We start from the raw sequence: 26003 nt of genomic DNA, 5'->3' as shown, positions 1-26003 counted from the left end.
AAACACTGTTATCCAGTGGGAATCCCAAATGTAGCATGTGCTAGCTTCACAAACTCTGCTGCTATCTGCCAATCTTTTCTATTAAAGGAGGCTTCCAGGAGATTAAACTTGGTCTCATACATGCTAAACACATGTGAGTTTTTAATTCTCCTGAGCGTGCAAATGGCATTGACTCACAAAACACTTGTGATTATACTTTTAGTATCATCTTAACAAGGCTCAGCTTTTCTGGAAAACTCAGTTTCGGGGTGGGGGGTAGGTAAGTATTTTCATCTCAGATTCTGGCAGGCTTGATGCAAGTGAAATACAAAATTTTTGGAGTATTTTTCAAGTTGAATTAGTTGCCAGTTGTCTTGGAGTTCTCTAACTGCTGGGAAAATGACTGGACCTGCATCTGCAGGAGCCTTCCCAGGGCCAGCGCTGCCTGCCAGCTGTCCCCTGACTCTTCTATAAGTACTGTGTGCCTGGGCCTTCTGCGATGTGCACCTTCTGGCCACAGACAGCAAGCAAGGCCCTCACAATGCACATGCATCCCTGCCCTAGACAGAGGAAGGCTATTTTTAAGTCTAAACGACACATGTTGCACAGCTTACATGGCTAAACGCACACAGCCAACATTGAAAGAAACCTAGAAGATCAGTCTCATAGACTTTCCAATAAAAAAAACTGCAACTAAACATATTCTGCCAAAATTTAGAGGAAACAAGCCCCTAGAGATAAAAATCTATAAATTTTTAATCAAACTAGTGAAATTATCTATATTGGTAAAATTTATGGGTCATATTCACTGAGGGTGTTGGTGGTACACACCTTTAATCCTAGTACTCAAGAGGGAGAAGCAGGTGGATTTCGGTGAGTTCAAGGTCAGTCTAATCTACATATCGAGTTTTAGCATATTCAGGGCTAAATAGTGATATTCTACTTTAAAAACTTAAATTATAAAAACAAAAGTCAAATTTATAGACTTTCCAAATTCTAATCAATTTAACCCTTGAATGCCAAGTGCCTGAAGGCTCTGCCGTGGCTTTTCATTGTCTTGGGTTCCGGCTGGAGGAGAACCTGCACTAGGAAAGCTGCCCCCGACACCCCAGCTCCAGTATGGTTTCCATCACCTCTGGCAGCTTTCTCTACAAGATTTCCACACACTGCTATCAGACCTTGGGAAAGAAAGTTCTGTACCTGGGGTGAAGACGGTCCCTGTTTGTCCTTAGAAAGCAAGAAACATCTGTAGTTGGGGACTCTGAAAACCACTGATGAATGACTGTATGCTAATAGAAGGTACTCGAGTGGGTCATTGACCAGATGCTGTGGGGAGGAGGAGGGGGCATGGCAGCACAGACCAACCTGAGACTGTGGATGGGCAGGCACTGTGCCCCCAAACCAGTGAGGTGGCTTTCACAAGAATTTTTAAAAAATTAGAGGGTATATAGATTGACAGTTCGTGACATAGGAATATTTCTCTCTCTCTTTCTCTCTCTCTCTCTCTCTCTCTCTCTCTCTCTCTCTCTCTTTTTCTGCGTATGTGTGTGCATGTACATGCACATGAACGTGGAAGCCAGAGGTCAACATTGGTTGCCTTTTTCAATTACTCTTAGCTAGACTGGCTGGCCATTGAGCCCTGGGGAGGCTCTTATCCCCTCCTCCAAGTTTCGGGTATACAAATGTGTACTGCAATACTGCATGGTGTGTATGTGTGTGTGTGCGTGCATGCATGTGTACGTGTGTGCATGTTCTGGGAATTGAACTCATACCCTCATGCTTGTACAGCAACTACTTTACTAACTGAGCCACCTACCCCGTCCCATTTGTGACGTATTTCTAGGAAGCTGAGGAACTTCATAAAGCATGACCGTGTGCATCTGAGAGTGTTCCCGGGCCCTGAAAGTCCTGCCACAGCCCTCTGCAACACTCCCAGACCTTTTGTGGGAATATCTAGACAGAAGTTGGATTATTTTTTAATCTCTGAGTATCCAGATGGAACTTCTCAGGGCCTTTGGGCAAAACCCACTTCCTATTATATATCTTCCTTCAAAAAGCTAGAAATGGCACAACCATCCTGAACTGAAGAGCCATGCAAAGACAAGCGAGGGGTGAGCTCTCTCAGCTCTGACCGGGGTCTTGTCAAAGCCAGGGGTGGCATGGCGAGGGAGGACGGAGTTAAGGGGCAGAGGGACCTGGAAACCTGCACACCAGGTCCCAAAACACTTGCAGGAGAATCCATCACATCCCAACACTATGGGTTGGCAGGAATACTCAGAAATAAATGTTCAGCTTTATTTGTGAGATCCCAAAGTCCCAATTATATGAGCCCAGGGCAGATATTTATGGGATGACAGCTAAGCCATCAAGAATGGCACTTTTGCCAAGAGACAGCCAAATGCAGTTCAGTAGTGTGGGATGGCTTGAGAAATGGAGCAGTGGTTAAGGGACATAGGGCTGTCACAGAGGACCTGTGTCAGCTCCCACCGCACTCAGCAGGCACTTCACAACCGCCGTAACTCCAGGTCACAGCCATGTGACACTCTCTTCTGGCCTCTGTGGGTGCTCACACACACATGCCATGTACATAAATAGAAAATAAAAATAAGTCTTTAAAGGCATACGGGGTGACTCAAGGGTCCCAGCACCCACAGCGAGAGCAGTGTTGGGCAGCTTGCCTAGGAGTATGAAGCCAAGAAACTCTGCTGTGTCTGCGGAGAGAGCTGGAGAAAGTGGAGGGGTTTGAACCAAGGGACACACATAATATGACTTTAGAGATGGGTTGCTCGGAAATCCCACCTAAGCCAAGAAGAGCTGGCTCTTGTGTGAGCTTTAGAGGGGGTCAGGCAAGCCTTGCTGGAAACATCTCAAGTGCCCGGGCTGTCAGACACTATATGGAATGAATACAAGAGCTTCATGCTCTTTCTTGGTGTAGGAGGTTCTTCTGTCTATGTGTTGCTTTCATTGGTTAATAAAGGAACTGTTTTGGGCCTATAGCAGAGCTATAGGGGACCAGAGCTAGGCAGGGAAAACTAAATGGAATTCTGGGAAGAAGAAAGCAGAATCAAGGAGTCGCCATGGAGCCACCAGAGACAGAAGCTGGGAACTTTACCTGGTAAGCCACTGCCATGTGGCAATACACAGATTACTAGAAATGGGTTAAATTAAAATAAAAGTTAGCTAATAAGACGCTAGAGATAATGGGTCAGGCAGTGATTTAATTAATACAGTTTCTGTGTGGTTATTTTTGGGCTAAGCTGTAGGTACCAAGGTCTTTTTCCCTTCTCCTGGCGATTCGCAGGGCCGTGTGACCTCCGGCTCCCTGGAGATTCTGCACTAGCACTGGCTTGAGGGGATAGCTTAGGAAGAACCTGGCTCTCTTTGTTATGGTGATTCCACCTGTATTCAAGGTTCTAGCAGTGGGCTCCACACACCTGGCCTCCCCCAGCTGATTCTGCCTGAGGTGCCGGGACCTTTAATCTTCTCCTCCTGCTCCTGATGGGGGGAGGTGTTGCCCTTCTGATCCCTCTTGTCCACTTCTATAAATACCTGACTTGAGTTTAATAAAGTGGCCATTTACTCTTGGTAAATGAGCAAGGTCCTTTTTTGTGTGTGTGTCTCTTTAAACCCTCAGGACAGTCGTCCATTCTCGTGGGCTTGAGTTCGGGAAGGCTTGCGCCTGGATCGGGTGTGGGTATCCACAGAAGAGGCGGGGTCCTACACTAAGCTAGCTGGGTAGCTGGGCTGAACAAGTAGGCCCTCCTCCAACACTCTCTAGTCAGACAGTAGAAGGTTTGGTCAGCGGGAGGGACCATTCGCCCCCACCCCACCTACAGTCCAACAGCTCAAGAAAGAAGGTAACTGAATGCTCCATCCTTCCTGTCTTTCCTGTCACTTCCCTCATCTGTTTGGAATCTACTTCGCCATTTAACTGACGCCACACTTCTTCAGCTATGACAACTTTTGGGTTAGGTACAGATCTACAGTCCATGAGGGCTGGGTGTAGCGCATGGGCAAAGCACTTGCCTGATATTAGGCACCTCCAAGTGCACACCCACAAACAACTGTATCTCCTGCTTTAAGAAATCCATCACTATTACTTTTAATTTAGAAAATAGCATACATGCTGTGTCCCCAGACTCCTCTACATCTTAAGAGAATGGTTTAGACCTAAAGTTATTCTTATATCTTTAAATTTGCTTCTTAGGAAGGAGGGGGGTTTTATTTGGTCGTTTTTCTGTCCTTACAAGTTATCCAAACATAAGCCAGGAAAGGGGCAAGCCCAGGGTTACAGCTGGGATTGGTAGCCAAGCAAAGGGACTTCTTACTGTGGACTGCTGTTTGGGATCAGCACATTCCACACAATTAATCCACCAGGTTCTGTTGAACAGAAACACCGTGAGGAGCAAGACAGCTGCTCAGTATAAAGAATGCAGAATCCGTTCCTTCTCTAGCTTGAGGTATTTTGGTCCTTTACCTTCTGCCCTTCTATTTCAACACAATTATAAAATTCCCAGCTCTCATAGACATGATAAAATGCCTAGTTACATGTTAGAGGGACAAGTACAGACCCATGTTGTCAGTACATACCTGTGTTCAAAGGGGGGATCATGGGTGAGCAGTTCTCCTTCTGGCACGCTCCCATCATGGAAGGTAGGGTCATGGTGGGAGCCCCATGATTACCTGGGAAGACACAGAGCAGAGCACTGTAGAGAACATCATATACATACATGATAGGATGGACAGACCTCAGAACACTGTAGAGAGCACATACATGCATGACAAGATGGACGCACAACCACAGAGCACTGTAGAGAACATCATATACATACATGATAGGATGGACAGACCTCAGAACACTGTAAAGAAATTATACATACATGACAAGATGGATAGACCACAGAGCACTGTAGAGAAATTATATATACATGACAAGATGGACAGACCACAGAGCACTGTAGAGAAATTATATATACATGACAAGATGGACAGACCACAGAGCACTGTAAAGAAATTATACATACATGACAAGATGGACAGACCACAGAGCACTGTAGAGAAATTATATATACATGACAAGATGGACAGACCACAGAGCCCTGTAGAGAGCACATACATACATGACAAGATGGACAGACCACAGAGCACTGTAGAGAGCATATAATACATGACAAGATGGACACACGACCATAGAGCACTGTAGAGAGCACATATATGACAAGATGGACAGACCACAGAGGTATCTAGTTTAAAGATATGTGTGCTTCAGATGAGCTGCATCCCTAAAGTCTTTGGGGAAGTTAGCCTGCAGCTCTGAGCACAGTTTTGCCTGTTTAAGCAATTTTATAGAGAATAGATTCATCGTCAATGTGCAAAACGTTCCATTCGTACAACCTTTTTCCTGTAGTGGCTGTGATGAAGTATTAATAATATTGTTCACCTAAACCACCATGAACACTAATATTTCTATGACCAGGTACATTCAGGGTTCTGACCTGGGAGTGCAGGGAGCCATCTGTAGGCTGAAGTCACAAGTCCCTGTAGCTGAGGTAAGGACCTTGGCTTGGCAGTTCTCACGATGATGTGTGCGTCCCAGAGAAGAAAGGCTTCAAACAGTAGAAGCATGGAAGACTCTTTTTCTGAACTTCAACTTTTCTTCCTGAGTCCCTAGGAACGTCTTATCCTTGTAGATTGGTGGGCGCTTCCCTTGTAATTGGTCCCTATCTGACCCCAAAAGTGCCCCCTTCCAGGCATCTCTTCAGTACTCCCCCATCCACCTTATACTGAATTGCCCCACCTAGCCTAAATAAAAGGGGTGGTGCTTATTAGCCTTACTGCAATTTCATATGCCAAGCTTTGTTGATAGCCATGGGAAGTCTGCCCCTTTCTGAAGAGAAACAGAGGAGGAGGAGTGGATTGGGGGAGGAGGCAAAGGAGGGGGTGGTGGAGGGGATGGGAGGAAAGGAGGGAGGGGAAACTGGTCAGGACTTAAAGAAAGGAAGGGAGGAAGGAAGGAGAGATGGAAGTCCCACTAATTAAATCTTAGTTTTAAAGTTAATGATTTGATGAAAAAGAGTGTCTTCTTGGGATTTCCTGTCTCTAGAAACAGTAGTTGGAGGAATCAAGAAGACACCACAATATAGAGCCACAGTTTCTTTAGAGCAAAGCAGGGTTAAGAAGGAATTTAACCCAGCAACAAAAGGTGTACGTGAGGGGTGAGAAAGTGAAAGTCAACACGAAGTCTAAAATAACCCAGGAAGACAGCCCTCATGGTGGGCTTCTCAGCAAGGACATCAGGTGACCTCTGTGTGGTCCATTGGCAAACATCACACAGGCATGAACGGGGTCCTTCAGCCACAGCCCCTAAACATGTCTTCCAAAACCCTCCTCTTACTACCCGATGGTTTCCGATCCAAGCAAGCGTGCATTGTTTGCAATTATTAAAACATGATGTGGTGTCTGTGGGGGAAGGGCCGAGCGGTGGCTCTTAGGTGCTAGGTACTGTTCTCTGGGGAAACGGGAAGAAGAGGGGAAAGAAACCCTGGAACTGCCCGCAGTGAAGCTGCAGCCGCCTCCTGCAATATGGCCAGCATTGCGCAACCCCGCAAGATGGAGAGCAGATGATGTCTCTTGTGTATTTCCCAACCCACGCCAACGGCGTGCGGGCTAAAGTATTTCAGATTCTCAAACTCTTGGAAGTTGAGTTAGTTACTTTAATCATTGCTAGGATCAAACACCTAACAACGAGCAACTTGAGGAAGAATGAACAGTTTATTTTGGCTAACGGTTCAAAGAGATACAGCCGGACCTGGCGGCGGCCACAGCAGCTGGTCACACTGCGTTAGCAGTCAGGAGGCAGAGGGCAGACAGGAAGTGAGGATATACTATCCACCCCAAGGCCCAACACTTCCTCCAGAGAGGCTCCGCCAGCTCAAACAGTACCGCCACAAAGACACCAGATGTCAAACACATGGGGCTCGGGGACATTTCGCCCTCAAACCACAGCAGTGGTAAACAAGGCCACATTTTGAAAGGGTGAAAGTAAAATTTTTACCTATCGCTGTTTGTCTGGAATCCCACAAACAAGGTGTGTACAAGTTAGAACTGCCAGGGAGCTTGGAAGGGGAGTGGTACCTGTGACTGGTGCTCTGGTTTTCAGTCTGTCCACTTCCATGGTGAAGTCATCCTTTAGGAAAAGGAAGCCAATGATGGAGAACAGGTAGACCAGAATGAGAGCCAAGACCGCAGTCAGGATGATGGAGCGGCCATTCCGAGTGACGCTCTTGATGACATTCAGCAGGGTCTCTTCTCTGTACACCAGATCAAAGAGCTACAGAGATAACAATTACAAAACAACCTTCAAAGCCGGGCGGTGGTGGCGCACCTTCAATCCTGGCACTCGGGAGGCAGAGACAGGCTGATCTCTGTGAGTTCGAGGCCAGTCTGACCCGCAAGAGCTAGTTCCAGGAAAGGCTCCAAAGCTACAGAGAAACCCTGTCTTGAAAAAACAAGTAAGCAAACAATAAAGAGCTTTCAAACAAATAACATTTTTGAGCGAACCCGAGCAGTTGAGCTAGGAGGCAGGAGGAACTGTTTCGCGAAGACAGCCCCAGCAGTCACAGTGTGCGTATGCTGGCTCCACGGTCAGCGTCACACCGCTTTAAGACATTTTCATTTGATTTTAGAAAATGTATAATATTAGGCACATGCAGTTTTATGGATAGCTGAAAAATTCCTTAAAGTTATTGTTTGATTGATTACAAGACTCAAAGCGAAGTGAAGAGGACACTATATGAGCCTGGTGTCACAGAAAATGTCTAAATTTAAAATATTTGGGAAATGGAGACATTCCTCCTTACTAAAACAATATGTAAGTTAGGATAAAAATCTGTGTTCATTTATACATTTGAAAGCAGAACCACAAACAAAAAAGGTAACTTTCTTTCCTCTAAAGGGTTTCTATCTGTTCTGTCTTTAATAGTATGGAACCAATACACTAATCAGGAACTCAGGCACATTTCTGCTGCCTGCAGCTGATGCTGAGAGCCATTTTACTCACTGTTACATTATAAGCTGGAGTCGTGAATTAGTGAGTGCATGTTCTATTTTACAGAGGCAGTAAAAAGGAATAAAATTATATTCATTTTCAGAAATATCCAAAAGTGTTTAAAAATGAATCCTGTCTTCAAAACTGGGAGACTCAGGGTTTGTGTTCTTCTGTGGAGGTAAGAGCTAGAATCGGGCTGGGCTGGGTTGATCAGTCACCGTGTGTACTCTTTGAAAACCCCCTGGTCTGCTATACACCTGTAAATCACGGCCTTGCCTGTCACAGCTGGGCACAGCCTGTCTTTAGGACACTGGCAATCAATGAGCCAATTTCTTAAAAGATCCACTGCTTTGCTATCTGTTTCTCTCTTGGGAAGCTATTGTTAGAAACAAAGTCAATATTCTTCAATAAAGATGAATTTATCATTGGAAACCCAACCTCTAGATTGTCAGTGTTCTGGCTTCTTCAACTTTTTAACCACTTAGGTTGATATAAAAGAGATCTTATTCTAACTCCATAGGAACCAGAGTAGATGGCGTTTATAGTGATGAAATGAGAAACTCTTGCCTCAAACAAGGTGGTGGGTGAGGGGTGACACCCAAGTCTGTCCTCTGACTTCTGTCGTGCACTGTGGCACACACGTGTCCATACTAAAATATCACTCATTGAGTTAATCTTATCATATTTTTATACCAGCTCCTTTCCCCAGTCACAGCTATAACATGGTATAAAGGGAGAAAGGAAACCGGCGTCGGGGATGAGAGGGCATCCTTGGGAAGATGTACAGTTGGGGGCAGTGACACAGCCCAGGCACCACCCCACACACAGAGGCTGAGGTGGGAAGACTGAGTGAGAGGCCAGCCTGGGCTACACAGTGGTGCAAGCCATCTCAGAACAAACACAAAGGAACCTGAAAAACCTGTCTAAAGATTTTAATGCACATAGCTAAACTTAGCTGTGATGATATAAGTTAAATATAACTTAAAGGTAGTGACATAAACTAACAATGGTGAAGTGACGTAAGCTAACGATGGTGACGTCAGCTAAAGATGGTGGTGTAAGCCATTGATGGTGATGTAAGCTAAAGATGGTGACATAAGCTAATGATGATGACATCATAAACTCACAATGATGACATAAGCTAAGAGGCTGTACTTTAAACAGCTTGTTCTTTGGCTAGGCTGGCTTTTGCTTACATGCCACCGTAATGATTAACGTAACATTTGATACTATAAACAAGAAATAATGATTTTAGCACAAAGGACCATACATCTTTATCTGTTCCCTCTGAAGCTAGATAACCAGTGAGTTAAGTAAATATTACTTGGCTGAAAACCCAAAGCCGCTTGTCATATGACGCCTCAGCCAAGAAAAGAGGCAATGAGGTTGTTTGCTTCTCAGCAAAGACTAGAATTCCGTCATCTTTGTACTTCCCCGAGAAAAGACTAAAAATGATAACCCATGCTTCAGGGCAATTCCACAAATAACATAATCTGTGCCTTGAAAAGCAAACAAACAACAACATTGACAGCAACAGCAGCAAAACTAACGAAAAGAAACCAACCGAAAGACTAAGGCATAAGAGGCAGCATCGTGGGCTCAGCAGCAATTGTCCCAAAGGCTGGACTCACCAGGAAACTGTAGAAGAACTCGTGGACAAAGAGGCCGAGCATGCAAACCAAGACATATGCCACGTGGTAGAGGAAGGCCATGTCCAGGATGACCGCTCGATAACCTCGGGTGAACGTGCCTCGGTTTCCCACAAAGCTCACCAGGAACACAATTTTATTACACAGCTAAAGGGAAGAGAAAGCGGGATTTTAGAGCTTCAAGGTCGTCTAGGGAAGAAGACACTGCAAAATATGAGCATTGCTAAGTCAGTGGTTGCCTTTCTCAGTGTCCTCCTGAGTTTTCCAGGCCGTCTACAAACCACCTGTGACAACACACAGAATCAGCTCTCTTTGTAGCTCCAGGGACAAAGAACGACAGACCCTAGCTCGGCCGCCAGCACAGACGGAGGATAGATCTGGCTTTTCCTTATTCTTGGACAACCTAGTTCTTGCCATGGGAAGACTTGGTGGTTTCTAAAAACCTGCCATAAAGAGATCTTACCTTAGAAGACCCCTTAGGAGCCTAGTTGACATAACACAGTCACAGGAATTATTGTAATGACTATTCAAGTGTTCCTTAGATACTTAGGACTCTATTTTAGCTGTCCACCCTCTCACTACAGTCATCGCAAACCCTCCCAGCCTCCTGCCGGCAATCTCAGCAGCTGTTGAACAGGACTCCTATTTGCTCTTCAGCCCCTTATGTTCTCACTCAGTAGCGCTAAGATGTGATGGGGACCCCAGGGCAAGTCTGATTGAAAGAAAACTGCTCAAATCCCAAGCATTGAATTAACAACAAAGGTTCCATGTCTGGCAATGAGCTGGGTGCACAGCAAGGCTGAGAATGAATGTCTGGCAAAGCAATGTCCAGCTGTTACTCTGTTGCTTTCGAGGGGCCCTGTTCATAATTACACAACTCACCTTGGCTTGCCTACCCAGGTTTATCAATGTGATACAAAAAGGGGTTAAACAAAAATAGAATTAAAAACCTCTTCACAAGGGCAAATTGTATAACACAGACATGCGGTCTGTGCATTGTCTCCTGACTTTCTAGGATGAGTTAGAGAAAACAAGCAGGAAAACTATTTCATAAAGCAGGCACATTGGAGAGTAACAGACTGAACTGAATTCTCAAAATGATCAATAAATTTTAGTTACATAACATAAAAGAAAGATGCATTTCTGTCTAACAGGACTTGGTCATGCTAACATGAAAGACAAAGAGACGTGCTTTGCTTGTTTGCAAGCCCCTTGCCCTATAGCTGGGTACACAGACTTCTGCCCTCTAGAGCAGTGGTTCTCAGCCTTCCTAATGCTGAGACCCTCTATTCAGTTCCCTATGTGGTGACCCCCAGCCATAACATTATTTTCATTGTTACTTCATAACTATAATTTTGCTACTGTTATGAATTATACTGTAAATATCTGATATACAGGATATCAGTCGACCCCCAAAGGGGTCGTGACTCACAGGTTTAAAGCTGCTGCCCTAGAGACATCTGGAAGGGGACTGAGGTTGAAGAGTGCAGTGCAATTCTCCGTGTGCTCACAGAGCTCGGAGATGGAAACGGTCCTTGTGTTTAAGGTGTTTGTGTCACAGACGAAAGCAAGAACAGAGGGCAGAAAGGAGTGAAACTGTCCTCTATTGCATGAAGAAATTTGTAAGTTGTTTTTTTTTTTTTTATGTAGTGCTTTCAAATGAGAGTTGGGGCAGTTGGTGGAGGGATAAAGAGCTGGGATCACATTCTCCCTGCTCATGCCGTCACTTGATTGACATTAAGTCAGTCCTTCTATCTCAGCTTCATCGGAGCATTGTGCGGCTAGTCAGTTCTGGGGCAAGCATCACCTTGGGCAGTGAGTGATGGTGGGGAGAAATGGCTACAGGGCCATGCTCTTCTGAGCTGGTGGGGAGAGATGGCTACTGGACCATGCTCTTCTGAGCTGGTGGAACCAGCCTCAACAGGAACACAGATGGCATCAGTGCCCACATTCTATTTCCTTTTTTCTATTTATAAGCTGCCATTGCATCGCTTATGTGGGCAACTTGAGTGATATAAAGAAGAAGGCTGGAGAAACAACTCTACACAAGTTCTCCGGCTCTCACAACATCGGGAGGCTATCCAAACAGCTTACCAAGAGTTCTCGTTACAGGAAAGGTGAAATTAATGTTTGCTGGTGAGTTACTGTCTGACGAAGGAAGCCTTGGTTGCATCCGGGTATGGTGCGGGAGAATTATCTGTATTCTGTCAATCATATTTTAATAAAACGCTGATTGGCCAGGCAGGCAGTATAGGCGGGAAAGCCAGACAGGAAGTAGGGGTGGAGCAAAGAGACTGGGAGAATTCTGGGAAGCAGAGAGGTTCCTCTGCCATTCCTGTGCAGACCACGGAAGAAGCAACATGTAAGCTGTCACACTGAGAAAGGTAATGAGCCCATGTGGCTAACGTAGATAAGAATAATGGGGTAACATAAGTTATAAGAGCTAATAAGTAGCCTGACCTAATGAGCCAATCAGTTTATAACCTTATGGAGTCTTGTGCGTGATTTTTCCTTGGGACTTGCTGGCTTGTTGGGGTACTGGGTGGGACAGAAACCCCAACAAGCCAGCCCTCATACTACACGGGTAAATAAATCGCACAGTAGTATGGTATTGTCATCTATCCCTACAACCGGCAGACACATCTTTACAGGACTTTTAGTGGTGTGGGAAAGTGAAAGACAAACATCATGTCATCTAGGACACTGAATTCACTCTTGACATTCCCTCTGTCTCTAGAGGACTTCACCTACATCTATACAGATGTGCCTAGAAGTTATCGCTACTCAGGATTTATTTTATTACTTGTTATGTGAATGTGTTTTACCTGTGTGTGTGCAGTGCCTTCAGAGGCAGGTGGGAGTGGCAGGTACCCTGGAGCTGCAGTTACAGGTGGCTGTGAGCTCCCTGACTTTGGTGCTGGGAGCTGACCAGGGTCTTCAGAAAAAACAGCAAGTGGTCTTAACAAAGGGCCTCATCTCCAGCTCCAGAGTGAAGCCATTAACGATGCTTCATGACTCCATAAGTTTTGTGACATCCTTTTTTGCCGTTTTATGTGGTCACAGGAACTATCCACCACTGGGAGTTGTGTTAGTGTTATTCCTTTGGTCTTACTCAGGACTCTGTCACTGAGCAGAATATCTAGCCCTCATTTATGTTATTATTATGGGAAAACATGACCTATTTTTCCAAGAATAAATTTTAAAGTGGAAAAACAAAAGACAGTATGCTAACGTCTCAAAAGATACAACTAAACCCACTGTCTCCAACAATATCACTATGTTCTCCTCGACCATGGAATTCAACCTTTTCCTGAAAAACGAGATGATTTCCTACAATAATGTCCAGGTATGTGGTATTATACCTTATAAATATAAAATCTTAAGGTCACTATGTAAATCAAATTTACATACAGTTAAATATCACCCTGGAAATCTTTTAAACTGTCAGCAGAACAGTATGACAAACACAGTCGTGGGAGCAGCATCGCTCTTGACAGTCAACACAGCCTTTGACGGGAAAATCTGGCTAAAAGGCAGACACACGTCAAGCTTTAATGAACTCAATTTTATCACAATAAACTAGAAACTGATAAATACTGAGGTCTTCCTTTTATTGTGCTTCCTTTCTCATAAAAGAGACTCTTCATATTTGCTTAACATGAGGGGCAGAGTCTAGAGACAAAATACTGCATGTGCTAAGATGCAGAGATGTCATGGTGGCAACGCTATCTGACTAATGAGTGATTACATATCAGACACTTGGTAAGTGGTAGAAGTTACCACCACTGCATCAATATAATTGATACTGCTCTTTTTTGGGTCTTCCACACCAAAATTCTCAAACAGATCTCAGCAGGCAGATGAGGGTAGACCAGTTGTCCACACCTTACTCCACCTGACAAGAAGGGTGAAATCAGAGATTGGCTGATTTATATCTGATGTCTCAAATTCTGTTTCTTGTGTCTAGACTGTCAGACTAATTTTTTTTTGGTTTTCTTATTCTGATATCTATTATTTCAGCAGTGACAGACTCACCTGTTATACAATGCAAATGTCTATGTACAAATTAAATTAATTAGTATATTAATTTATATTATTAATAATATAGAATTAATACTAAGGTACACAAATATGATTCATGTTTTCATTTGATGTCTCATAAGTAAAGATGAATCAAGATATTGTGTAATGCATTTATGTGAGGAGAGACGTATATAGTAATTCACTAATGTAACTTTATTAACCTATGATAGCAAATTACAATGATAAATTATAAATATAAACTTCTCTATTAACATCTGCATTGGTATCAAATTATAGTAACATCATTAAATTTGCCTCAAGTCAGAAAAATTTTATTTTCTTTGGTCAAATGATCCCAGATTGCTGGTAGTATCTAGCTGAGTAACATGTTTTATGCTATTGGAATACTAGAAAATTCATGGACTTAGTAAGACAGACATGTCTACATGCATAACACTTTCTCATAAAGCAGTTCAATAAAAACTTGACTTTGGGAGAGAATATTTTATGGTATGAGTCTCACCAAACCACATGGAACTTATCACTCTATAAGAACTACTAGAACACTGGATATTTTTAGTTCATGCCCACACCAAACATTCAAATGTTTTTCCTTACCTCTGTCTACATAGACCTAGTCCAAAGATTTAAAAAACAGGCAGAAAGAAAAAGAAAACGGCACATGAATTCTCTATAGCCAGCTGCACAGTCTACGCCTCGGTGTTCTGCATGTCTATCAATGGCGTAACAGGTGCAAAAGAGTATTTTCTCTTCTGGGCACAACTCTGCCTGGCTCTTCACTTTCTGAAACTTTGGTTTTTCTCATTTAGTCAATGATCAGTTTATGAATAACATCTACTTCTTTAAAATATTACAATCTCATGATGAACATGTTTTCTCGCGAAATGACATGAGCCAAACACAGAGGTATAGACACATTTACCCCTATTCATGATGATTATCTAATTATCTTGATCGATAATACAAAACATCTGCTTATTTCCAAAGCAAAGACAATTCAGTATCATGAAATCACTTCTGAATGTTCAGAGGCCAAGGATGGGGTGGGGGAAAATGGAGATGGCATGAGCTGGAAGGAGGGATGGTGCCATTGAGGTAGGGGAAGAACAAGGGCCAGGTAAGAACAAGGCCATGGAGATGCGGGTGAGCAAGGACTGGATTCATGCATTAATGTGAGGGCTCAGCCCCTAAGAAACCCGGAGAAGGGTGTGTTTGTTAACTTTCAAAACCTTCTGCTCACAGGTTTTCCATATACTTCCCTTCACTGGTGGTAGCTGAGAATTTGTTTTTAATATTCTGACAACTGGGAGCTGTGGAACTGTCCGGCTCCTGCAGAACTGTGATAAAAACCAAGGCCAGAAACACTGCAAACACAGAATTGACTACTGACTATATCATCTTGGTAATTCCTAAAAGTTGGTTAACTAATTTATTTATTTTCAACAAATATTGGTCATTCACTCATTAGGTACTTATTCAAAAATATTCATAGACTCCCTGTGATGCCCCAGGAATGTGACTATCAATTACTATCCTCAATAACAATAATAATCGTATAGGAGATAATCCCAGCTGAGACACCACAGTATAGGCTATTCCAGTTAGGAACCCAGTGAAAGTTACAGGCAGTGCTTTAGGTGTTGATTATGTAGATACAATAATATTTATGTGATTTCTGACCATTTGTTTTTCATCAATTTGATGATTTATCTTTTCTTAATGTCCATTTACAGATATACCTTGCCTAAAATTGGCATAGAGTCTATCCAAAGTTTTATAATTTTTTTGTTTAAATTACTTCTACAAATCTTTCATTAGCTTCTTGGCATGATACTTCCAGTTTTTTCATTTACACTTAAAACTACCATGTCAAAAGGAATTCACTTGCTCTAATATATGAAAGTTTTGGTGAAAAAAAATCTCCCCTGTGCCTTTCATAAGTTTATAGATTTTTCTCATAGAAAAGGAGCCCAATTTGGGACCTTATTTTCTGTCTAGCAGTCTTTTCTCCTCACTACTAAGTCATCTGAAAGAAAGTACTCCTTAAATTCTACTGAACATAATTTAATCTTTCGGGATGATTTAGAACCCACTTTCAGGTGTTAACAGTGGCCGGGTCATTTCTTCAGTAATAGCAGGTATGGTACAGAGAGAACATTAACCATGATGAAACGGACAGAACTGGGTCACCCTTCAAGTGCTGCTTAAGTCCATGTGTTAGCCGTAGTTTTGTTCTTTCTCTCCAAACTAAAGCGTGCACAAACGATACTCTCGTTAACGCAGATTCCTCCCAACCCTGAATTCACTGTATACCCATGAATAAAAGCATAGAGCTAACTATGCTTATACTTGGCACATCTGAATTCCATAAGATACAAAGTTAAGCAATGTACTTACGTTAGCAGCACCAAGAAGTATCAGTGTCGGCCCCAGGCCGATGGTGTATATCGATCTGAGCATGATGGATACTAGGAATGGCCGGATACCCACGGGCTTGGAGAAGAAAAAGAGCATGGATGTGCAGATGGCCACTGCTATCCAGAGGAGGACGGAGAACAACGGGGAAAGTGTACCTGGAAAAGGCGGAGTGGTTACTTATCACCAAGAACAGAGAGAGAACACAGAAATCTTGCTTCTGTGCTTTATACACAAACAAAGCTGTGGTACAGCAAATCTCAGAAAAATGTTCTACCACAAGGAAAGATTTTAGGGTGCATTATTCTTCATTACATTTCCAGAAGGCTTGTGCATTGACTTCAGAATAGTCAACTGTTATGGGGAAATATTTTTGTAATTTTTATGTCTGCCTAAGGTGTCTTCTGATTGGTTTAATAAAGATCTGAATGGCCAACAGCTAGGCAGGAGAGGATAGGAGAGATTCCCAGGAAGAGAGAGGAACTCTGGGAAGAAGAGAGGTGGAGACACCAGCAAGATGCAGAACAAGTCAGACATACAGAATGGGAGAGAGATAAAAGCCAAGTGGCAGAATGTAGATTAATAGAAGCAGGTTAATTTGAGTTATAATAGATGGTTGGGAACAAGCCCAAGACAAAGGCCAAGCTTTCATAATTAACATTAAGTCTTACTGTCATTACTGGGGAGTTGGAAGTCCTGACAAGACAGTCAGACTACAGTCAACATTCTTCACATCAAGTCTGAGAATCCTTCACTTTCTCTCCTTTGGGAATGATTTCTGAAACACTTTTGATAAATGTACTTCACTTAGGAACCTCAAGTCAAACTTGATGGTTAACTAACATGGAAAATTGGGTATAGTATTTCATTAACTCAGCATTTCCCTTATTATATTAGTATCAATTTATCATATTACAAATTCCTCGAATGAATCCAGTTCAGGCTGGCAAGATGGCTCAGCAGATGAAGGGCCTTCTTTTCTGCCAAGCTCAATACTTGAGTTTGATCCCTAGAGCCTACACAGCAGAGGAAGAGAATCAGCTCCTACATGTTTACCTCTGAGTTCCATGCACAAATAGATAGATAGATAGATAGATAGATAGATAGATAGATACATAGATAGATACATAGATACATAGATACATAGATAGATACATAGATAGATAAAAGGTAGATAGATAGATAGATAGCAAATGTAAAAAATAAAGATAAAAAGAACCCAATTTGTATAACACTTAGATTTTATAAAATAGAGATATGCTTTCAGTGTTAAAACCCACATACATGTGTCTACATATGAGTAAGCTTTATGTGTTAAAGCTTGGGTCCGCATATGCGTGTAGGAATATGACTGTATATATTTGAAATTCCAAAAATATATTAGGTTATTTAATCATCAGAACATGAAAGCTTCTAGAGTTAGGCGGACAGCCAAGCCAGGAAAGTTCCTGCCTCATGAGCATGAGAATCTGGATTTGATCTCCAACACCCCAGTAATAAAGTTAATCATGTTGGAATCCTCATGCTAGGGCATCAGGTCATGGACCGTGCTGGCCAGCCAGTCTATCTGAATGAGTAGATTTTGGGCTGTTGAGGGACCTCATCTCAAAATACAAGGTGAATGATGTCATAAGAAATAATACCTGAGGTTGCCCTGTCTTCCATATGCATTCACACATGCACACACATTCACCTATATACACATATGATGTGGAAGGTCCTTCTGTATATGTATTGCTCTGGTTAATGACTAAGGCTTCTGTAGCCTATGGCAAGGCAGAATATGCCTGGCTGGAGGAGACAGAGAGAGTAGGAAGAGTCCGAAAGACACCAGAGTCCGAAAGACACCATGTAGCTGCCAAAGGAGATGATCGCACTGGAACCTTACCCAGTAAGCCACAGCCTCGTGGCAATGACACAAAATAACAGAAATGAGTTATTTTAAGATATAAAAGCTAGCTAATAAGAAGCCTGAGCTAACAGGCCAAGCAGTGTTGTAATTAATATGGTTTCTGTGCGATTATTCGGGTCTGGGTGGCCAGGAAATGAATGAGCAGTATTTGTACTGCTCATGAACAAAAATACATGTGTGCATGCATACACACACACATACACACACACAGGCAGGCAAGCACGTGCACAGAAGCAAAAGAAAAGTTACCAATGGTTTTTAAATAAACTGTTATACACCGAGTTCCTTAGAAATTTTTTACAAAGGAGGTTTAAATTTTTTCCCTTGAAAAAGAAGTACAGTTCTATGGAGTGTGAACTGGTGAGCATACTCCAAGACACCCCTTCTCCAGGGTGGCATGTGCTGCATCTGCAGAAGCAACTTTAGGCCCTGCGCTATTGGCGTGGCTGATGGGCACCAGGATCTCGGGAGGGACACAGAAAACTTTCTGTGCCAAATGCTCCACCGTGATTATTCCTCCAGCCACATCTTATCACCTAAACACCGGGCTCTGATGCAAAACACCTTGAGCAATTTCATGAGCAAAGCTTTGAAAATAGCGTCAAAATCCTACAGTGAACCGTAATACACTTTAATGGACTTTGTATTCATTGAGAAGCAATGCATCTAAAAATCACAAAGATTTTGTCAGGAACTTGTAACTACCCACGAACAACATTAATTTAGATGTACTTCAGTCCTGACTCTGTCACGTTATTTACTGTGGTTTAGGTATGGTGTGATTGTTCTCCCAAAGGCTCTAGACTTCAAGCATGGCCCTTGTGAAATAGTATTACAGCAGTGGGATCTTTAAGAGGCGGTACCTGCAGGAGGGAACCTAGATTACAGAGTTCTTCGGAAGGGACTGACACTGCCAGGGCAGGCACCAGACACGCCCTTGGGAGCAGCTTGTAAAGCTTAGCTCTCCTGTTCACATGACCCCTCCTCCACACAGCCACATCCCAGCCTGCATCTCCATAAAATTGTGATGTAACCAAGGAGGGTCCCCACCTGGACTGGACATATGATGATACCCGACCATGGACTTCCAGTTTCCAAAACAGGGAACTAAGTAAACATTTGCCTTATGAAGTACCTAGAATCCAGTATTTTATTATAGCAATAATTTTGTTGCTATAACAGCTTCCAAATAAACAGTGATTAAAAGAAGGTTATGGAGCTGGAGAGCTGGGCCAGTAGTTAAGAGCACTTGCTGCTCTTCCAGAGGACCAGGGTTCAATTCCCAGCAATCCCACAGGGGCTTATAACTGTCTGTAACTCTAGTCCTAGTGGATACAACATCCTCTTCTAGCCTCCAATGGCACTACCTATGTACATGGTACATGGACATACATGTAAACACACACACACACACACACACACACAAAATAGATAAAAATTTAATTAATTTTTTTAAAAGACTGGGAAAAGAAAGCTCATCATCCTCATCATCAAAATGGATAGCCTACTTACGTAGATTTTGATATTGGCTTATACACGCTCTGCCTTGCAAACGCAAGCCCAGCCACCATCTCCCTGGACATGGCAGCTCTCCTGCAGCAGTACAGGGGGGGCGGCGAGCCTTTAACATCCCAGGCATGTGTCGTCTCTCAGGTCTCCATTAAGAGACAAACTCTATAAGGGTGCGGGGGCCCCCGTCTGTCACAATAAATCAATATTTGTTTATCAAGTAGACAAAATATTCTCAGGGAGTTCATATGAGCAAACAACTAAATATTTATTAATCTCCAGGTGGTGCGGCTGCATCTGGCTTTCTTCATTGGTTCTGGACATGCAAAGTCAGGGCCTCGGGCTTGTGTGGCAGTCTCTCTGCTGACTGAGCCATTTCCTCAGCCCCCAGCTTTTTCTTTTCTTTTTTTAAATGTATGTTCTGCATATATGTGTACAAGTGTGTGTGTGTGCGTGTGTGTGTGTGTGTGTATGTGTGTGTGTGTGTATGTATGTTCACGCAGATGCCCACAGAGGCCAGAAAGAGATGCCAGATCCCTAGGGGGTGGAGTTATAGGCATTTGTGTGCCACCCTGTGTGGATACTAAGACCCAAACTCTGCTCAGATAACAGAGCAAAGCATATTTTTAATTGTTAAGATGTCTCCCCAGCATCCCCTAGCTTTGCCTTTAAGCATGCGCTATAATTAACATCTTCAGGGAACATTTCACAATCTGTCCATCATGTGACTCCCAGGCTAATTAATAAATAAATTCTGGTATGATATTCTGGAAGGCTAAGATGTAGCACAAATGCTCATATTGTCACCAATGCCAGACGATTTAACCACACCTTTCCTTTGCCCCAGATGTGTGAGGCCTGCATGGCTCTCCCTTTGCTATGTAAGAAGGTACAGCCATGCGCCTAAGTACATCCGTGTGGAACGTGAACACAGATGAACAGTTATTCAGTGTGGTTACTGAAGATGGTGTCTGTGACCGTCTCAGAAGCACTGGGTTAGTTTTGACCTGAGGAACAGGAGGATTATTGTGAGTTCAAGGCTGACCTGCACTACACAGTGAACTCCATCTAGGCCAACCTGGCCTACCCAGTGAGAGAGGCCCTGCCTCTCAAGCAAATAACCAAAACTAAAGTAATACAAAGCATGATAGTGTAACCTTACCACAAAGAGGGAACTCTTTCCTTTAATATCTTGCATAATTTGTTAATTTTCCACAATAAGCCTGTATTATATTGAATGGAAAGGTATTTTTAGGAATTCCTCTATACTCCCCAGTATCTCTAAGTAAGAGGTTGGTCCTCTGTAAAAGAGAATTCCGACAGCCAAACTGGACTTCATTTCCACTCTAGTCTTGGAGCGCTGCCTCAGGCTCATTTTGTAGATGTATTCCCATCCCACACAGCGGCCTCTCAGTCCTCAGCCTTCCCCATGCCTGGGCTTCCTGTGCAGTCTCATTAGACTCCTGCTTCCTACACCCAGGTCCAAATAAACTCGCCACCCATCCATAAATCCACTGGTGGTCCTTGCTCTCGTGTCTTTCTCATTTCTTGGTCCTTTAACTACACCATGAGATCCTTGAGGACAGAGCTTAACTAATCTTAGCATGTCCCAGCCTAGCATGGTGCCTAGCACACAGCGGTACCCATAAATGCTTGTGAAACTGAGTGAATCTAAATCACCTCGAAGAATCTTATCTTCCTTAGCAAAACTGTTGGTGAGGGAGAAGAATTACACTCAACATGTGAGAAATAAACCCACCTTCTAGATTGAAAGATGATATTCTATCTTAGGATAAAAAAGCTGTCCACTGACTAGGCTTCCAGAGCAGATCAGCCGGCATGGCAGGAGAAGCGTCAACAGACTCCACACAGGCCTGGCGGTCTCCGTCTGCAGCCGAGGTGGAGGTGCCTCGGGGTGCCCATCTGAGAGGCCACATCTCTCTTGGAGCCCTTTGTGCTATCATCCCAAGGAAGGACATTGTTCTCTAAACTAATGTAACCCACATGTAAACAGGAGAGTGGAGCACAAGAACCTGGTGCTCCTGGAGGAAGGACAGTCCATGCCTCTGCTGGCCCCTTCCACGGGGCTCTGGGACTCTAAGGTGACTTGTCGTAGGGTGAGGAAGTCTGACCCAGATTCTCCAGGTGACTTCATGGCTGCCTTCCCTGCCCCCAAATGATGCTCGCTAGGAATAGGCAGAATGCTTGATTCTATTTTTTAAATTTAATTTCAGAGCCCCTTAACACTTAAGCATCCCACGGGCCCTTCATCTAGACCCAAACACCAGTGCGTTGCATGACGACAGCTGTGGCCGACAGCGTCACAATCCTGCCATCTCCTCCTTCCCTGTCTGTTCACTGGAACGGCTCTGCGTCTTTGTCTTTGCTGAGCTTGGCAGTCTTGTGGCGCCCTGGCCACTTACTCTGTAGAACACCTCTCAGCTAGTTTTCCAAATTTTCTTCTATTTATCCACGTCTATCCCATGCCACCCGTCCTTTGAGGCACATGACGTGACTGTGTCTCACTCACGGTTGTTCAGTGGCTTCTCTCTTTCACAGGAACTCCTGTCCCCCCTGTAACTGATTAAGCAGATCATGGGCAGATACTTAAAATGTGGTATGTTTGTGTTTTTCTTCAAAGTCACCCCTTTCTTTTAGCATTCATTGAGTACTACAACCAACTGAATGGTGACAAGAAATTTATATCATTCCTAAATTTGTTTCCCTGGGACAGTAGCACAAAGGATGTTCTCTTCTTCCCATTCCTGCAGACCCTGTGTCAGTTCTGTCCTATGTCTTACAACGCATTGCTGCTGATACTTCCCTGGGACACTGGAATAAAGGATGCTCTCCTTCCCATTCCTGCAGACCCTGGGTCAGTTCTGTGCTATGTCTTATAATGCATTGCTGCTAATTACTTTCTCTCAAACATTTCTCAGATCTGCTGCTGGGAGGCCTTTCTAGTTGGAACCTACCATTTTGTATGTCCCTATCATTTCGAGGCACTTCCTAGAAGAACTTGAATTTCCATGCCATCCAGTCTTAGACAGTTTCAGAGCAAGCTCGGGAGCAGTGGCTCAGCCTGACTGAAAAGCTCTAGCATTGAGAACTGTCACCAGCACAAAGCAGCTTCCCTCCTGGACAATCTTACAGTCGCCTGCATCTCCAGAATGGTGTGTTCCCTCAGTCTCCCTGGTTACATGTAGCCTGTGTCTGAGGTAGAGACTGCGTGAACCTCCATCAAGACTTTAACCCAAGATGCAGTCATGTGACTTTCTTCGTCATGGGGCTCTGTGCTGTGCCCTAGTCTCATACTCTGCTTTCCCTCTGAGCAGCAGCCTATCCTCTAACATCCTAAGACTGAGCGTCCATCTTGTTACTACTATTGACTCGGAAACCCTTCCAAGAGCGGCGTTTGCATCTGTACCCAGTCACTAGGCTCCACGAAGCCTGGGGCCCTGTGCTTTCCAGTCTCGTGTTTGTTAGGTCTGCCTCTTTTAGAGGTTGAAGGTCTCCTCTGCCTCTTTTAGAGGTTGAAGGTCTCCTCTGAATTTTCCTTGCTTTTTCAGTCAATTTCCAGATCTTTACTGGGACTCTGTTGTGTATCCTCAAAAGTCTGAGTGCAGGTGACATGAATTTCTCATTTTAGGACAGATTTCTCCTCTCTAGAGTTATGCCCCTCTGTATTAAGATCTCATTACCAAAGAAGCCCAGACCCATGGGAGAGAAAGGTATTCCTATTTCTATATGCATGGTGGATAAACACAGTTTTTGCTATTTTTCTCCTTCTATTATGGTAGATGAACCCGTACTCACTGCCTTTATCATGCTAGCATGGTGGACGAACACACACTTGCTGCCTTCCTCTTGCCATGCAGTCCCACACCTGCTCTACCATCTGAGGTCCCCATCTCTGCTCTGCCGTCTGAGGTCCCCATCTCTGCAGTCTGAAGTCCCCATCTCTGTTCTACCGTCTGAAATCCCCATCTCTGCTCTACCGTCTGAAGTCCCTATCTCTGCTCTACCGTCTGAGGTCTCCATCTCTGCTCTGCCGTCTGAGGTCCCCATCTCTGCCGTCTGAGGTCCCCATCTCTGCTCTGCCGTCTGAGGTCCCCATCTCTGCCGTCTGAGGTCCCTATCTCTGCTCTGCCGTCTGAGGTCCCCATCTCTGCTCTGCCGTCTGAGGTCCCTAAACCTGATGTGCTTTCCAAAACACCACAAACTACAGCCAAGATGAAGACATTGATGCCCATAGGACCTGATGTAGAAACTTGAAAACAGTGAGTTGCTCTTGGGCTCCTATCTCTTCTCTTTGCCTCCAGTTCCTCTGAAATTTGCTTACCTATCTGCTGCTGCTATGGCGCTATATACCTCATGGTTCCCCTAGGAGGGCGGTGGCAATGTTTGCCTGTTGACAGCTACTCCTTGTCAAGCAGTCATTAGCCTAACGCCCCACAGATGTGCTCTGGGGTCACTCTGAGATTATTATTTGCTGATTTCTCTTACCTTTGTCTCCTACCCACTCTAATATCTCACACCTGTAACAGATTTTTCCAAAGCAATTCCACCAGATTTCTCTGGACTATCCCACTTCACGTTGAATTTCCCTCGTCTTTGCCTTTGTAAAACTCATGCATAACTGCTTTAATACCATCAGCCTCACAGTCAATATCCATCGCTGTCTGTCACCACAGCCTGTCTTGTGCTGTGTGTATGTCTAAGACTAAGATTATGAATATTATAAATGCACTGTAGTATAAAATCAAAATGTATGTTTTGCAGATATGTTCATTACAAAACCCTCAGACAAGACAGAAAACAAACTGTAACTGTTACTATTTCATCAAAATTCTTGGGCACAAGACTCCCACATAATTGAGATAAGACAGTATAAATATGTTTGATAGGCTAACTAGGTTGAAACACAACCATGCCATTTCATTTTCCAACACTTACCTCTAATTATTATCCGTATATGAGCTTTCCGTAAAACAGCACTTCTACTGGCCACATTTCTCTGTCTACCCTACTTAGTATCTCTGTACGTGCAATAAATAGAGAAAAAATATTTAACGAGAACTAAGCTTCTTTGTTTTAAAGCTGCAGAGCGCTAATGAATGTAATTTGGGGATTTTCAGATAGTCGTCATTTGCAGAAACACAAGCACTTACCTTCGTCACCATCATCCCCAAATGGGTAGAAGAGGGCCACAGCCAGGTTGATGAACACAGCCAGGTTGAAGGAGATGCTGCCCCAGAGGGAGATGTGCCTGGAGAACCAGAACACGGCCGGATTGTCTAGGAGACAAGGAGCACAAAGGTGAGAATGGTCAATATGTGCCGCCGTCAACACAAGCCCTGCTAAGCTGACATGTGTGCCACGTGTCCGTGAACCGTCACAGAAGCACACCTGACATGGCTGTATCTAACGGTGTGTGCCACGTGTCTGTGACCTGTCACAGAAGTGCACCTGACATGACTATCTAACGGTGTGTGCCACGTGTCTGTGACCTGTCACAGAAGTGCACCTGACATGACTATCTAACGGTGTGTGCCACGTGTCTGTGACCTGTCACAGAAGTGCACCTGACATGACTATCTAACGGTGTGTGCCACGTGTCCATGAACCGTCACAAGAACATCTGACATGGCTGTATCTGATTTTAGAAAGCAAATCATAAGACTCTAGATGGTAAAGGCACTTGGTTCCTTTCCCATCCTTCAAGAGTATCAGAAAAGTTGACTCTGAAGTAAATTCCTTGCATCTGGCCCATGCAAATGAAGGGGAAGGCAGCTAGTGAATCTGGGATTCCTTTTACTGAAGGGCATAGGCACACATGTGCTGCAGGGTTTGGTAATACTGATGAGTGTGCTGATCTCATGCTTAGGATGTAAAGTCCTAAAAGCCGGGGCTGCAGGTATGCCCCACTGGAAATGTTCATACGGTCACAGTTCCCTTAAAACCCAAGTGACAGTGCTGCAGCCCGGCGTGCATGCGAGCCAGACAGACGTAACATACTTGAGCCAGTGTGGTTTGTCAGGCCTGAGATCTTGGCATCTGACAGGTTGAGGCAGAAGGATGGCTATGAGTTTGAAAGAAAATGGGGATTTCCAGAAAAGGGAATCCAGGTCTGCCATCAGAAATGGTTAATGAATGGATCTACTAAATAGTGTTTACCAGAAACTCAATTCTTTACCCTTCTAAATAACCGAGTAAATCTGTACAGGGAGGTTTGTAGAGGGGCAAAGTTATCAGCCTACCCTGGACGCTGAGCAGCCCCTGTGGGTCCTATCTATTATTCAACTTGTAGCATCTTGACTTGGATTAAAATATTGGAGGAGACAGGCACAGTGGGGTTGTTCATGACTCAGACATTTGGTGGTGGGAGCAGGAAGACCAGTAGTTGAAGGTCAGCCTTAGCTACATAGTGAGTTAGAAGCCAGCCTGG

At 43.9% G+C, this 26003-nt stretch overlaps 1 protein-coding gene across 1 annotated transcript in view; it reads right to left on the bottom strand.

The window, feature by feature from the left end:
* The window catches only part of Itpr2 (inositol 1,4,5-trisphosphate receptor type 2), a 422198-nt gene that overhangs the window by 59212 nt on the left and 336983 nt on the right, over window positions 1–26003 (bottom strand). The window contains exons 48-52 of the mRNA XM_087903959.1: window positions 24727–24852; window positions 16117–16292; window positions 9658–9822; window positions 7114–7309; window positions 4570–4662 (exon numbers count right to left, since the gene is read on the bottom strand). Of these exons, the coding sequence (XP_087760085.1) occupies window positions 4570–4662; window positions 7114–7309; window positions 9658–9822; window positions 16117–16292; window positions 24727–24852 (756 nt within the window). The remainder of the gene's footprint in view (window positions 1–4569; window positions 4663–7113; window positions 7310–9657; window positions 9823–16116; window positions 16293–24726; window positions 24853–26003) is intronic.

The sequence above is a fragment of the Myodes glareolus genome, chromosome 3, assembly GCF_982192425.1.
Source record: "Myodes glareolus chromosome 3, mMyoGla1.1, whole genome shotgun sequence".
NCBI classification, from domain to species: Eukaryota; Metazoa; Chordata; class Mammalia; order Rodentia; family Cricetidae; genus Myodes; species Myodes glareolus.
The sequence above is the reverse complement of the archived record's forward strand: the minus strand, read 5'-3'. Positions and strand labels throughout refer to the sequence as shown.